The sequence below is a fragment of the Elephas maximus genome, chromosome 6 (genome assembly GCF_024166365.1).
Source record: "Elephas maximus indicus isolate mEleMax1 chromosome 6, mEleMax1 primary haplotype, whole genome shotgun sequence".
Classification (NCBI taxonomy): domain Eukaryota; kingdom Metazoa; phylum Chordata; class Mammalia; order Proboscidea; family Elephantidae; genus Elephas; species Elephas maximus.
The window spans coordinates 141,336,991-141,353,891 of NC_064824.1; the positions used below are offsets into that span (position 1 = coordinate 141,336,991).

Here is a 16,901-nt window from a genome sequence, read left to right on the forward strand (position 1 = left end):
AAAAGGCTAACGTGAATCTCACAAGAACGCAGTTCTGTGCACAAAACATCCCACCCAACGGGTCCGCTGGCTCCCACCTTCCTGCCACCAGGCTCAGGCCTCCAGGCTGCCCTTCCCTTCATTCCCCTCCTGGGCAGGCCAGCTGCTTCCTGCTTTTAGGACTCAGCTTAAATGTCCTTCCCATGGGGAAGCCTCCCCTGATCTCCCTCACCTGTCTGGGGGCTCCCACACCCCGGCTCTTCCCCTCACACAGGATAAATTTCCTAACTGGACCCAAAGTGCCCAGCGTCCTTCCCAGTAGAGACACCTGTGCTGCAATGCGAATGGCCTCTCTAGCTCCAGCTGGCCTCTGAGGAACGGCGTGACGGCGGTGAATCTCACTCTTCTCGTCTGTAAAGCAAAAATGGAGGCCCTGGGCGGTGCAAATGCTCAACCCACTCACTGCTAACTAAAAAGTTGAAGGTACGAGCCCACCCAGAGGCCTGGCAATCTGCTTCCTGAAATATTACAGCCAAGAAAACTCTCTGGGACAGTTTACCGCCACATATAGGCCACCGTGGGTCAGAACCAACTCGACAACAACTACTTTTCTTTTAAAGCAGGAACAATGGTGTCCAGCTCACTTCACGGGGTTGTTGTGCAAAGCAAATGAAATAACGTAACACACAATTCAGACCCAAGCTGATGCTCACTCGGGTCTCAAAATCACACCAGGGTTTGACCCAGGTAAGCAAGTAATCAATGTCGATGTACCGCTGTAAGTTTTAAACCTCCATAATTAAATATGCCAGACCTCTGTATACCGTTCAGAATCCTGCCTCTCCCTCAACAAAGAACTACACACAACACCAGCAGCTGCACCCACACACCGGTATCTGGCGGGCGGTCAGGCTGCACACCTGCCCCAACCTGGCCCCTCGCTCTTGGCACCTCCATCACTGTCTTTCTGTTCCACAAGCCAGGCTGCAGCCAATGTGGGATCATCCCCATACCTGTGTCACGTGCAGACCGGGTTCTCGTGGGCACAGGCCAGGCTCCCACGTCACATGCAGACACAGGTTCCTGTGTCATGAGTTCCCCTGTCACATGCACAGACCAGGTTGGTTTCCAAGTCCTGCACAGACCGTAGTTCCCGTGTCACGTGCATACCGACTTCCTGTGTCAAGCACATACTGGGTTCCCGTGTCACGTGCATACTGGGTTCCCATGTCACATGCATACTAGGTTCCCATGTCACGCACAGACCAGGGTTCCCACGTCCCGCGCAGACCACAGTTCCCGCATCAGGCACAGTCCGGGTTCCCGTGTCATGCACATACTGGGTTCCCATGCCACATGCATACCAGGTTCCCTTGTCACATGCACACCGGGTTCCCATGTCACGCATAGACCAGGGTTCCAGTGTCCCACGCAAACCACAGTTCCCGCATCAGGTGCAGACCAGGTTCCCATGTCACGCACATACTGGGTTCCCGTGTCACGCGCATACCGGGTTCCCATGGCACGCGCATACAGAGTTCCTGTGTCACACGCTTACAGAGAGTTCATTCTTAAATTTCAGTATCATTAATCACCCGACATTCAGCATCTCAGAACTCAGAAATTTGCATCTCTACAATGGTGTTTTGAAAAGAGGACACAAATGCGAACATCCCACCAACTATAGGAGCATGCTCAGAAAATTGCCAAAACAAACCATCAATGCTCACTGACAGCGAGTCTTCTGAGCTCTTCACAAACCACCGAGCGTTCCTGATGTTTCAAAGATAAAACATAATTTGGGTATTTAAAAAAAAAAAAAAGTAGGTTGAAAATGAGTCCTTATGTCTATGTGATTTCCAGAACAAACCCTGGCTGATGAGCACACAGATAACCGGGGCATGGAGAAGCTGGGAGACTGGAAATTAAGAAGCAGCAAATGCTTCCGCTACGGGTGGCTGGGAGGCCTGGAGCATGGACACAGTGAACAGGCTGCGCCGCGGCGTCGACACGCAGAGGCTATTTCTGGAAGCTTCCTTTTAGACGCAGCACAAGAAGCTCGAGAGCATGTCCCATCCCAACGTTGTTTTTCCAGTTGCCACGGAGCCGACCCCGACTTATGGAGACCCCATGTGTGTCAGAGTAAAACTATTCTCCATAAGGTTTTTGGTGGCTGATTTTCAGAAGGAGGTCACCAGGACTATCTTCCAAGGCACCTCTGGGTGGATTCGAACCACCACCCTTTCAGTTAGTGACCCAACATCAGTCTCAAAACCTGTGGCTTTTCTGGGTCCCTCCTGAAAACACCGCATTTGGCACGGTATCGAGACGTGTCTAGTCTGCCCCCATCCCCAGTGTCCATCTGGCCCAGCCTTGCTCCCTCCTGCCCAAAGCCGGATCCACCACCACCAGGGTTCTTGTGCCATCACAGAGGTCATGAACACTCATGAGGATGTTCGCTTCTCAGGCCTGCCTCCTGCCTGCGCTCCCTGAGACCCCTGCCCACCACTCCTCTGGAAGGCCCATACCCTGGCTTTGGCTCTGCAGCGCCCCCGCTGCCTCTTCTGCCCCAGGGCCTCGCCCAGCATCCATGCCTACCTGTCAACAGCAGCTCAGAAGTGGTTCCCTCTTTTTGTTCATTGCAAGTCTGTCCTGGGTCCTCAAAATGCATTTTCTCCCCCTTAAAACTTCACAATAGACCTGAAACATCCAACCACTGCAGAGCCTGATTTAAACACCATAAAAATGTTCCTTTCAGAGATGATTCCTACATTAAAATATAATAAAGTTGGCAGCCAAACTTGTTGAAATAAACAGCCTTCAAGATCAAATAAACAAAGACGGAAGAATGAAGAAGGAAGGACTTCTCCGGCGCCCAGCTCAGACCTGCCTGAGGGCAGAGAGCCTTCGCCCAGGAGACTGCGAAGATTAAAACTTTGCATTGGTTGAAGAAATCAAAATACCTTAATCTCACTGATCACGGAGTTCCTGTCGATGCAGGCTTTTTAGCTGCTTTTGTGTGGTTAGGGTCTTTCAGACTGAACAGAATATTAATAAATCACAGAATGGTCAAAACTAAAATGTTGATCCTAAAATATACCCGTTTCCCTCAGAATAGTTATTTTGTTTTTAACTAAACACTACGTTGGTGAAGGATACTGAATACACCATGGACTGCCAGAAGAATGAACAAATCTGTCTCGGAAGAAGTACAGCCAGAATGCTCCTTAGAACTGAAGATGGCAAGACTTCTTCTCATGTACTTTGGACGTGTTATCAGGAGGGACCAGTCCCTGGAGAAGGACATCATGCTTGGTGAAGTAGAGGATCCGTGAAAAAGAGAAAGACCCTCAACGAGATGGACTGACACAGTGGCTGCAGCACTAGGCTCAAGCAAGACGACGACCGTGAGGATGGTTAAGGGCTCAGTTGCTAACCAAAAGATCGCAGGTGGAATCCACCAGTTGCTCCTGGGAAGCCCTATGGGGCAGTTCTACTCTGTCCTGCATAATCACTATGAGTCGGAACCAACTAGATGGCACCTGACAACAACGTGCTGGCTTCTCCCCAAGTGCTGGGGGAGAGAGGCCACTTGGTGGCTCCGCGCGGTCCTGCTCAGTCAGTTTTCTGCCAATGCCATGATCTGGATGGCCATAGACAAGTCCTAGTGAGCCCTGGAATTGGCTCCCTAGGATTGGAATGTTTCTCATCAAAACTTTCTCAAGCAGCAGTGTTGCTGTAGGGAAGGGAACGTGGGCTGGGGGAGGAGGACAGAGTGAAAAGGTGGCCCTGTGACATCGGGGCTCCATCATAATGCTCCCAAGTGACCCACGTCCCGGGCACACTTGGACCCCAAGCAAAGACCGCAGGCTGCTAACAGGGAGCAGAGAGCTGGAGGGGGGAAAGAATGGGTCCTGGTCCATCCCCATGGGGTGCCCACAGCCCCCCAGTTTTACACTGGCACTCGTCTTCAAAGAAGAGGCTCTAGCCCTAATAAACCCATCCCAGCCTGTCTCTGCACATCCCCAGCAGGGAAAGGTTTGGAGGGTGGGGTGGGGCAAGAGCACAAGATTTCAGAGCCTCTTTTCCCTCTTGTTACGATCAAGAAGTCTGCTTTCAGGCTAACTCAGGCAGGCCCTTCCCTGGGCTGCTCACCTCGTTAGAAATAGCTACTTTGCCCCATAAAGCCCCAACAGTTAAGCGGCTTTTACGTCAGAGAGCCAGGCCTGGCTCTGGTAAAGTTCAGAAAGAATGGCAATAAAACCATAATGTATACCTCGCCCGGCACCAGAGGGGGTTTAAAGAAAACCGGGGGAGAGGGAAGTCACACACATCCAACGAGAGGTCGGTCACTGGATCTTCAGGGCAAAGCCAAGCAGCCCTGCGAATGTGAAGGGCCCACTGGCAGCTGGCCTCCGCTGGGCGCGGGCAGGCCTGGGGAGAGGGAGACAGCGAGGAGACGCGGTGAGAGGGATGAAGGCAAGCGGCTGGGACTAAGCGAGGCCGAGGCCGGCGTATGACACGTCTCCTTGGGTGGAGAAAAGAACGCCACTCAGCTGCGCCCAAGCACACCCAGAAGTCTCCTGTTCAAAACCACAGATCCAGTGCATGCTTTCACCTCTCCTCCCCAAAATCCACAGAGATGACAGAAACAAGTAAAACTATGAGAAGATGTACAGCAAAGCTAGGCAGTGGGAGGAGAGTAGCATCCACTGACAAGAACCTTGGAAGAATTTCCTAGAAAATACAAATCTGGGGTATCACCTGATGCGAAAAAGGAGTCACCAGTGAGTAATCACCCCAGGCAGCAACAGCCGCTAAGGAGGAAGCGCTCGGATTTAAGCCCGGCCGACCCCCAGCCCCCTGAGCACTGGATGAGGGCATGGAGCAGCAGAGGCCAGCCAGGGTCTGCACTGTGGGTGGCACCTGGAGGCAACACAAGGACACACCCTGGAAGAGGCCTGAGCACTGAGGGAACGGAGTGCTCAGCAAGCTCCAGGCCACCAGCAATGACCACCACGGCAGGTACTGACGGACACAGGAAGAAGGGAACCCAGACCTTGCCAGCATCATGCCAGCTCCATCCATTTTGTATAGACACCAGCGCACTGAGGGGGCAGAGATCAGAGGACTGGCAAGTGACAGTGATACACATGCAGCCTGACACAAGGTGGCAGAATGAGCCCAGACACACCAGTAATCACAATAAACATCAGCAGGTGAAATTCCCCAAGTAAAAAGGCAATGACTCACGGGAGAAGATAAAGCAAAATCCAGCTACCCACTACTGCTCATGCCCTGGAAAGGTTAAAGGTAAACGGAAGGAGAAATACAAGCTAACAAAAAGAAGCCCAGGACAGAAATATTTTTATGAGGCAGAATAAACGTTAGGGCATAAAAACATTACATAGAAGAAAAAGAGATATATTGTAATTTGATAAATGAACCAATGACAACCAAAAGAACAGCATTAATTTTTAGGTATTGAAAAAAAAAAAAAACACTGAACTACATAAAGCAAAAAATGCTTAATAATGTAAAAAGAATACACTTACTTCTCACTTATAGACTATCTTGTTATCCAACATTTCGCATTTATGACAGTAGTAAAAAAATCTACTGTCTGACTATACCCTCTCCTCACTTATCAACGTAGTTAGGTTCCAAAGACCAGGTGATTATGCGAAATCAGTGCTATGCGAAAGTGGAGGATGACTACATCAGATCACAAAATGGAGGATGACCACATCATCACATAACTGCCAAATTACATCATTACTTAACTGCCAAACCACTTTGAATTACGGTCCAGCCAAGTTGACATATAACATTAACCATCGAAGCCAGTGTTACTCTCGCCTCGCACCTTGCTGTTCATTACTCACATCTCGGCATACATCATTATTGTGCAAAACAGCCAGATTTTTTTTTACTATTGTAAATGTGAAATGTCAGATAACGAGACAATCGATAAGTGAGGAGAAGGCATATTTTCAGCATTAACAATATATGTCTGGCAGTAACAAATGCCAAGACGCGAGGTGAGAATGCCGCTGGCTGTGACGGTTAAAGTTATGTGTCAGCTTGGCTGGGCCATGATTCTCAGTGGTTTGGCAGCTATGTAGTGATGTAATTTGGCAGTTATGTCATGACGTAGTCATCTTCCATTTTGTGATCTGATGTGGGCATCCTCCATTTTCACATAACACTGATTTTGCATAATGACCTGGTCTTTGGAATCTAACCATGGCAATAAGTGAGGAGAGGGTTATTACAAAGAACATTTGACACCCTTCCCAGAAATTAAGCAAAAATAGAAATGTAAAGCTATACTGATTCAAATAACTCCACGGAGTTAAAACACACTAAATAAGACATACAGAATAATATATAGAGATAAAAAGAGTGTTAAATACAGTATTTATATGCGAGCTTCTGTAGACAACAAAAGTAAGAGTCTATTTTCTCTTTTAAGGCCTAGGCCGTAGATACAAGATTTGATTATGTCTATGCCAGGTTGTGCACCCATTTATTCAGTAATGTAAATTCAAGCAATAATTTTCCCCTACCATGTTGGCAAAAATGAAGTAGATTCAATCTCTCCAGCACTGGAATGGGGTGAAGGAAAATGCACACTCTCATAAGCTCTAATTAGGAAAATAAATTGAGACATTTTTGGAGCAATTTGACAGCAAACCTAATGATTTTTTAAATGTGCATACCCACTGACCCAGCAAGTCTACTTCTTGGAATTTATTCAACAGAGATACTTACAAAAGTGTACAAAATATATGTATAATAACTCTTTGATGCCAATCACGGGCTGTTATAAATAGTGCAGCAACCACATAAATATCCATCTATAAGCCATCAAAGAGACTATGTTAGATCTAAATAAACTGACATCAAAAGATGCTCATATTAGAATGAAAAACAAGACAAAGCCCCGTATATAGAATGACCACACTCTGTCAGAATATATACACACGGGCATGAAACACCCCCCAACTCGCCAGCGGCTCCCTTCAAGAGGAAGAGGGCACCATTCAATGTCTACTCGATATGCTTCCGTCTATAGTGTTTAATTCTTTTAACTACAATCATATATCATGTCTTTACATCAATCAATACATCAACACTTCAAATCAACTAAACCTCTGTATCTAAATATAGCTCGGAAGCCAGCTCTCTAAAGCCTACAGACAACTCCAACAGAGGTCGCGTTAAGGTGGCAATTCCAAAGGTAGGGACAGCCACACCACGGCTAAGCCTCTGCCTCTACACGGCCGAGCCTGGCTGCGCTCTAGGGCCCGGGGCCCAGAGCCAATGCGAACAGACACCCAGGAGCCCCAAGGAAGCCCGGTGTCTGTCCAGGGTGGTCACTGCCTTCCCTCTCAGGCAGATATGGGGCAAATGCTGATTGTGATGTGCCCCCCACAGGCCAGGCTTCACACATTCTCATACACTCACACTCTTACACACACACTCACACTCTCATACACACACACATACTCTCATATACTCCTCACACACACACTCTCATACACTCCTCACATACACACTCACACACAGGCTCTCACACACACACATACTCTCATACATACACTCACATGCTCTCACACACACACTCACACCCACACTCTCATACATACTCCTCATACACACACACTCACACAGTCACACACATGCTCTCACTCACATACTTTCATACACTCACTCTCATACACACTCCACACACATACATACTCTCATATACGCACACACTCACATACTGTCATACACACTCACATGCTCCTCACACACATGCTCACACACACACTCATACTCTCATATACACACATACTTTCACACACACATACTGTCATACACACACACTCCTCACACACACACACTCACACTCTCATACACACTCCACACACACGCTCACACCCACATACTGTCATACACGCTCACACACATGCTCACACACACACATACTAATACATACTCCTCACACACAGTGACACAGTCACTCACATACTCTCACACACACTCTCATACACACTCCTCACACACATACTGTCATACGCACATGCTCCTCACACACACACATGCTCACACACACAGTCACATACTGTCATACACACACATACTGTCATACACACTCCTCACACACTCATACACACTCCACACACACGCTCACACTCACATACTGTCGTACACACACTCCTCACACACACACTCATACACACCACACACACACTCACACTCACATACTGTCACACACACTCCTCACACACACACTCATACACACTCCACACACACGCTCACACTCACATACTGTCATACACACACAATCACACACATGCTCACACACTCACATACTCTCATATACACACACATACTGTCAAACACACACTCCTCGCACACACACTCACACACTCTCATACACACTCCACACACACGCTCACTCACATACTGTCGTACACACACGCTCACACACACACACTCACATACTCTCATACACACACATATACATACTCCTCACACAGTCACACACACTCTCATACACACTCCTCACACACATACTGTCATACACACACGCTCCTCACACACACTCACATACTGTCATACACACACATACTGTCATACACACATGCTCCTCACACACACACACCTCACACACACATGCTCTCATACACTCACACACACACACACACACCACTCTCATACACAGAATTTACCCCTCGACACCAACATAGACCTTGAACTGCTTCACAGAACGGCTCCTAAACTTTCGGAATCTCTGCGAAATGAAGGCCACTCAGACATGAACACAAAAGCGCCTCTGAATTCCAGTTCACATCAACAGGAAACTAAATTCCAAATGACAAATTCAGAAAGAACTTTCTGGAAGTACATATTTTGAACAATGAATGGCACCTATAAAGGGAAGGGATTAGCTAAGAAAATGTGTCTGTTTCTCCTGGGTTTGCCTGCAGATAGTAGGGCTTAATAAATATTTATTGAATGAAGACAGTGGGACGTTGCAACCATTTAAATTTTCGGATATGGCACTCTTGGAAAATACAGTTATTATGTCATCTTAAGGAAAAAAGGCCAGCTGGCCTCCTTTTCCTCCTTTTACCCCTTCGAAAATTAACACTCTCCTGGTATTTTATAAGCGGCACATCCCAGAGCCAGCACCTCGCAAACGGCAACCACGCTAGTTTTATTTCTTCTAAGCCATCAGTCATTTCTGATGCCCTTACTACAGAAGACTGATATTCTTACAACACTTAGGGTCTAAGAAATGCCAGGTACTGGGCTGGACCACAGACCAGAGGGATAACATGAACATCGACTTTGCAGGATGCTGATGCTCAAATTTTGCTTTAAAAAAAATGAGATCTGTGATACACTAAGATCTTGGAATCAATGAAGAAAGGCTGTGATCTGTTTCTAAGAGAAAATGTGAGTGACGCCACAAGCAAAGCTGCCGGAGGTAACGGAAGGAGTGTGTGGCCTTCTTGGAAAGGACTCCTCCCTGCCACAGTCCTCCTTAGGAAGCCAGCCCCCACTCTCGGCCCCACGGAAACAGCACAGGCCAGCAGGACAGACAGCCCGTGAAAGGCATCTCTTTCTCTAGTCACTCCTCCTCCCATAGCCACGTGCACTCTTCCCATATACGACAATGCAGGAAAGTCCCAATGCCTCCCTCCCACAAGCTGCGGAGGGCTCTGCTCTGACACCCCCTCTTGGCCTGAGAGGTGAGCAGGCTCTCTCACCATGAGCCCTGACCCAGAGCAAGTGCTCCGACTAGACTACCGCAGTCACACCGGTCTGAGTGAGGAAAGCGCCAGCCCAGGGCTCGTGCGTGCTATCAGGGAGAGCCGCATCTGCAGGGTGCTCCTCCCAGAGTGGGCAGGGAGCTGAGCCTTCAGCACATCCCCACTACTACAGATGAGAAGAGTGAGGCTCAACAGTGAGGCTCAGAAAGAAACTGCTCCTGCTTGGCCATCTGCTCCAGACTTGCAGCCAGTGTAAGACCAGCTGAATCTAACCTGAAGTACTAGGGCCTGAGGCTAAAGAGATGAAGAACACTACTTACAGCTAGTTACCCACTACCATCGAGTCGATTCCAACAGCCAGTTAGGGAGTCTGAAATGTGAGCACATTAATAGCAGACCTGGGCATGGGTTCCACACCCAAATCCATCTACTGCGATGCCACCCGCCTTAGGCTCTCAAGACACGCCCGCTTCCCCCCACATCCTAACAACTCTGGACAACAGGAGAGCGCAGACAGAGGTGAGCACCCCTTCAGGTGTGGGTGAGCTCACCACGGGCCTCACCTGATTGGGCTTTTGAAGGCCAACCCGGTATTTCCTCCCATCTGAACTTACTCGCCCCACAGAACAGAGAAACTACAGAGTGGTATCAATAGTACAACAAGGAAAACCTAGGCAACCCCCAGGTAAAAGTGGGAAGAAAGGAGTTACTTCATTGTGAAAGTTTTTTTAAACACAAAGACTTGTGTGAAGTCACGGCCCTGTAATTCGCTGCAAATGGCAGTATGGGAGCTTGACGGTACGGCAGACCCACAAAGCCAAACTCTGCAGCTCCAATACAAAAACCCACGGTCACACTTCAGGGACGAAGCTGGACATGCAGTTTGCTGCCCGAACCACAAACTGCCTCTAAACGCCACCTTGTTGAAGAGCACTCCTTTTCTCCAGGCACGAGACACGTCAATGCCGTTCAGGGCTGCATACAAACCAAGGGAAGGCTCTACCAAACCCCTACGGGGCTGTTACCAGCTTCTCTTTCATGAAGATGAAGGACAACCACTCTACTCTGCCACTGGTGTTGGTGACGAACCGACAGTGAAAGCCGAACATCTCCAATTTGGCTGGCAAGTCGCAGTCAGAGTAATTTCGTTTCTGCCGAGGAAAGCCTGGCTGTGGGCCCAGAGACAAGGGCACGGCCTTACCTGGATGGCTTTGGGAGTTCATCGCTAGCAGCGTCTACTCCCCTTCAAGCGATTCAAAATGGCTCCAAATTTCCACGTAAACAATAGCTCCAAAGAGCTCCAAAGTCCCACCGCCACATACAAGTACAGAAAGTGGGGAGGGCTGGTTCACAACCTCGTAAACTCTGGGTCACACTGACGGTGTCCGTATAAACCAAGTACTCCAGGAGGACAGAGGTCTTCAGCTGGTTCCACAGGTGAACCTGGGTGGTTAAAAAAAAAAGGGAAAAAAGCATTGGTTAGGATGGGAAAGTTTTTACCTGAAGAGCCACAATGAACACCTGAATACAAAAGCAACAATTTCTGATAACACAATTCAGATGGAGTTGTTTCTGCCAGTATGAACCACTGGGATTTTTGCTGGTAAATCACACACGTGTGTAAACATGTATCTGTACAGCAGGGTGTTTCAACCTCAGCACTCCTGACACTTTGGGACAGGTATTTCATGGTGGGGGGCAGGGGGAGGGTGCATTTCAGAATATTTAGCAGCAGCATTCCTGCCTCCACTCATAGGACACCTCCTCCCCCAGTCCTGACAATCAAAAGTGCCTCCAGAGAATGCCAAGTATCACCTGGGGGACGAAAATGCCCTGCCGGTTAAAACTTCTCTGGAGGCACCGCCATGACGCCTTCCAGACGTTTCCCAATCACTAGGCTTTTTAGAGGAAGCCATAGACCTTTTTCTAACTAAAGCACACCTATTCTGTCACAGCTACAAATTTTGTAAAATAGAAACCTATCCTATTTGAGCTACATTATTTCGTAACATAAACATGAAGGGACGTGTTTTCGGAGAAAAATCACCCCGAGCCCCCTCCCAGCACACTTTTTTTCTGCTTTCATGCATTCCCTCCCAGCCTATGTCCCCAGACACATGTTTCACACAGTTGCAATCAAAGAATTTAATTCTAAACTGGCTTTTGTCGTGTAACATTGTATCCCCACTTCGATCTTCACAATTACCATTTCCTCCATTTATTATCTGATCATGAAAGCCATACACACACATCAAAGTCTCCAAGAAGCCATCTATAAGGCCAGCCTGCAGAGACAAATGCTTGGTAACAGTCTGACGTATTTCCTTGCCGTTGTTTTTCTTTGCCTTGTGCCCAAACTGCTAGCTCTGCAGGTGTCTGTGGCATACTTTTTGCTGACATTACAGCCAAGCATTCTTCTAATGGCATTAACAATTCCTGGAAAGCGTTGCGTTGAAGGGCTGCTTCACATTCCCTTGTGGCAGACACCTGTCCTGTGCCCTTCCTCAACTTCAGGTGGTTCTGATGAACCTGCCTGCCACAAGGAACTGTCCCAGACCAATGGCAGCATGTGACGCAGCTGACTCATCAAATTCTTTCCTCCAAAACCCAAATCATCGACAGCTAGCACAGGGACAAACAGCATTTGGTGCTAAGTCACTCCATTAAAAAAAAAAAAAAAATTGCCGTCAAGTCCATCCTGGCTCACAGTGACCCTAAAGGACAGAGAAGAACTGCCTCACAGGGTTTCCAAGGAGCAGCTGGTGGATTCAAACAGCAGCCTTTTGGCTTGCAGCTGAGCTCTTAGCCACTGCACCACCAGGCTCCATAGAAGAGCACAAAGGAGCAAGTCCAAGAACTCCTGTTCTCTGATCATTCAAGTCTTTTCTGAGGCCTCTCTGCTCATGTCTTCCTTTAATAGTGTACTAAATTCCTTTCTTGATTAAATTACCCAAGAGTTTTGGGGTTTTCCCCCCTCTTGCTTATAACCAATGTATACTGAATATATCACGGACTGCCAGAAGAATGAACAATCTGTCTCGGAAGAAGTACATCCAGAATGTTCCTCAGAAGCGAGGATGGCGAGACTTTGTCTCATGTACTTTGGATGTATCATCAGAAGAAGGACGTCGTACTTGGTGAAGTGTAGGGTCAGCGAAAAAGAGGAAGACCCTCAGTGAGATGGACTGACACAGTGGCTGCAACAATGGGCTCAAGCATAACAGCGACTGTGAGGATGGTGCAGGACCGGGCAGTGTTTCGTTCTGTTGACCATACGGTCGCTATGAGTCAGAACCAACTCAACGGCACCTAAGGACATAACCAAAGAACCCTAACTGATTAGTCATGTAAAGGGCTATTCCCTACAAGCTGGCTATTTAGGTGGTTTCCAATTATACATTATTATCTAAACCCTGTGATTGATATCTTTATGACCACTGTTTTATATCTGGTTACTCCCTTAGAAAACACAGTGACATTTATCTTGAAGTCCAGAATTTTTATCCATCTCTTGATCAGTAAGAAAACATCATTTTCTTGAAAGGAATGTAGATGTATTTTGCAAACCCTTGCAAATTCCAGATGACTCTGTATCCTTCACAACACACACACACATATCTTGGCTGTGCATAAAAGTCTCAGATCACAAACATTTTCCTCTCAAAATCTTTAGACATTGCTCCATCCTCTGCTTGTAAAGAAATCTAAGTCCAGCTTAACTGTTGTTCCTTTTTAAGTACCCTTCAGAGGTTGGGTTTTCTTGTTATTACTGTCATTCTTCTGCCTGGATTTTACTAAGCTATTTTTCTTTACTCTTGAAATTCAAAAATGTCATCAGAAGATGTACAGGTAAGAGTCTCTTTTAATTAATTCTGCTCAAAACATGACCCTTTCAATACATGTTTAAGTTTTCCTTCTGTTCAGGAAATGTCTTCAATTTTTGCTAAAATTGTTCTGGCTTCTTCAGGGATTCCTATAGTATTGCACTGGAATCTCTGTCATATCTGGCCCCTCTCATCATCAGCCCATCTGTTGTTTATTTTGCCTTCCTTGGGATCCTCCCCAAGTGTGTTCCCCACATCACTGCTATCATCTTCCACAACAACGGTTTTGTTCCTTATAGCGTCTAATACAGATCTTAACTACACCTTAAACCCCTTGCTTTTACCCATCTCCCTTTACAATTCAATCCACCATCTCTTCCCCTCAGCCTATTCACTCTTTATGATCTTCTCCTCCCATTTGCAGAGACATGCTTTCTCCTAGGCAAAACATTTTGGAAAAAAAAATTTTTCTTCTGGTTTCTGTTGTAAGTCATGTTCAGAGGTGTACTCTTCTGCCCCTCAGGATAATTTCCCTTTCTCCACATTCGGGGATACGTTTTTGACAGGGCTCCTGGTGGGAATTATTTCTATGTATTCATCAAACAAGAATAGCTCTAATCCAGACCTGTGGCTAGCCGAGAGGCTGTGTGCTTGCTCCTACCCCAGGCTCTGTCCACTTGAACACTCCTCAGAGCTGGCATTCTGGCAGGTAGGGACGGACAGCGCCAAGCTGGATGCCCAGGTGCTCTCATCTACTGTAGTGCTCCCAGGGACGCACACTCCTCCCGGCCCAGCTGCTCTATTAAATAGAGCACATGAGTTCTGCCATGACATGACACGTATGTTCCTGAAGAACCTCACACTCTGCACAACTCTGCACTGAAAATACCACAGTTTATTTAAAAAAGGCAGGTTAGAGCACACTATTCGAAGCTATGCACTTTTATAAGCAGGGCACTAAAAAAGAAAAAAAAAAATCAACAATAAAAACACTAGCATAGTTTTTAAAAGACGCGTTAAATTCCTAATAAAAACTCCAGTAAATGGAGAATTTTACCTTTTAAAAAAGTGGCAACAGTTTGACGTAAGGAGATAAAAGGAAGAACTGAAATTTCTGAGTTACAGAATCTGGGACAAAACATATAAAAATGGAGAAAACCCTACAATAAACACTTCTGAGATGGAGCACCTGGACAAAATGAATAAGAGGAGGAGCCGAGGTGGCAGAATGAGTGTGCATCATGAACAGGACCATCTTCCCCCACAGGTGGCTACGTTTAGCTGTGTCCGTGTTCTCAATGCCCAAATCCCGTCACTTGGTGGTAGAAGTTGTGAATACAGCGGGTATGAACTAGCTCAACTGTTGCGTTATGCTGATATCTTTCCCATCTATCGGTAGCACAGGAGTTAATCCAAGTCATGCAAACATGCTTTGTGGCAGGACAGAAGGTACGAGAATAAGCTACAATCCCAATACGCCCCACACCTAAGGCTCTTCCTGTATCACCCTACCAGTGCACCCCATCATTTCCCAATCTCTCCACTGCAGTCAGGTCCACGTTCTATGTAGACCAGCTCTTTTCTGGAAGCTATCAATCTCAAAGGAGGGGTACACATGAGGCAGAGAGGCAATGGGTGTTGGAAGGGCAACATCATGCTGCACAGGGAAAGTTGCCCAGTTTTCTTGTTGGTTCAGATGACAAATTTATAAATCACAAGAGAGTTATTGTGGGGAGGGTGGAGGACGGGTTTTCCTATCGACTTTGGGGTGAGTCACTGACCCCAGGGCTTACCCCAGTTCCTCTGACCTCATCCACACCAAGTCTATCAGTGGCCTTTCTGTGGAACCGGGAAGGCCTTATCAGAAACATCCGGTCAGTTGTTGGCTGCCAGTAATACTGGTTAAGAATCCAGGCACTAGAACCAAAACTGTCAAGGTTCTGGGTTGAGGATCTGACACTTGGCTCAGTGTTTAACACGGTTGTGACCTTGACCAGGTCACCTGACCTCTCTCTACTCCATTTCTAGTCTCTGGAAGCAGGGGTGAGGATGGGGATAATGACACTGCCAGCATCATGTGTATGTTGTAAGGATGAGACTGGTTAATAAGGGGAAGCGCTCGGGTCCGTGCTGGCACATCTAAGGATTCAAGTGTCGGCTATTGATCCCACCACTATTCATTCTACACCAAAAGCTTATAATAAACTTTTGACCGTTAAAAACTTCCCTGGAGACAATCAGATTTCTGTTTCTATCTGAGAGAGTGACAGGGAGCAAATTTACTCTCCCACCTGAAATAGCCGAAAAACGGCACAGTATAAGAAAGTATGGCTTTAGACCATGGACATCAGGGAGCAAGGGACCATGATCCCAGAGAGGGACACAAACAAGATGAGCTGCACAAGTGCCCCAGACGATGCTAAGAGAGAGCATCCAGGCAGCGGTGCAGGGAGGAGACAAAAAAAAAAAAAAAAACTAAAGAAGTAATTGCTTAAAATTTTCTAAATTTGATGAGAACTCTAAACCCAAACATCTAAGAAGTTCAACAAACCCCAAGCACAAAACAGATGAAGAACACAACACTAAGGCACTTCAAAACCAAACTGCTTAAAACCAATGTTAAAATAATGTGCTGGCGGGGGCGGGGGGCACACATCACACGCAGAGAAACAAAAATAAGAATGACAGCAGATTTCTCAGTGGAAAGAATGCAAGCCAGAAGGCAGTGGAGCAACTTCTTTAAAGCACAATAAATCCCCAGATTAAGAAAGTCTGACTTATGGACAACTCATACTTAAGAACGGCACTTTCTGCTCTACCTTGCAATTTAACGTTATATAAAACTGCCCTTACTTTAAAAGGATTAAACCAACCCTTACTCACAACAAATTCTTCATCACAATCACCTTGACTTGCGGCATGGGTAGCTTTTAAATCACTGAAAACTCCTTGAGCCATACGTACCTGTTCCAACTTACCTAAAAATCTGCCTAAAACACAAACTTAGGAACACATCTTGTTCATAACCTGGGGACTGCCTGTACTGAAGGGTGAGTGGGGAAGGAATGGTCAACCTAGAATTCTACACCTAGTAAAAATTTCTTTCCAAGACTGAAGTGAAATAAATATGTTTTCAGATACACAAAAGCTGAAAGAATTCATCACTAGCAGATCCAAGCCGTACAAAATATTAAAGGAGTGCCTCGTGCAGAAGGAAAATAACACCAGATGGAAGTACAAATCTACACAAAGGAATGCACATTGGGTATGAAAAATACACGTAATAACAAAGAGGTCAATTCATCAAGAGGACATAATAATCCTAAAC

At 46.7% G+C, this 16,901-nt stretch overlaps 1 protein-coding gene across 3 annotated transcripts in view; it reads right to left on the reverse strand.

The window, feature by feature from the left end:
* Positions 1-16,901, reverse strand: part of HDAC4 (histone deacetylase 4) — a 338,424-nt gene that overhangs the window by 281,530 nt on the left and 39,993 nt on the right. For 2 of the 3 annotated variants that reach the window (XM_049888584.1, XM_049888587.1), the window contains exon 2: positions 10,951-11,192. Coding sequence is in view for 2 of the 3 variants with exons in the window: in XM_049888587.1 (XP_049744544.1) it covers positions 10,951-10,972 (22 nt within the window). In the remaining variant the exon portion in view is untranslated. Of the gene's footprint in view, positions 1-992; positions 11,193-16,901 lie in introns of all 3 variants that reach the window. The other variant, XM_049888582.1, reaches the window with a different exon arrangement.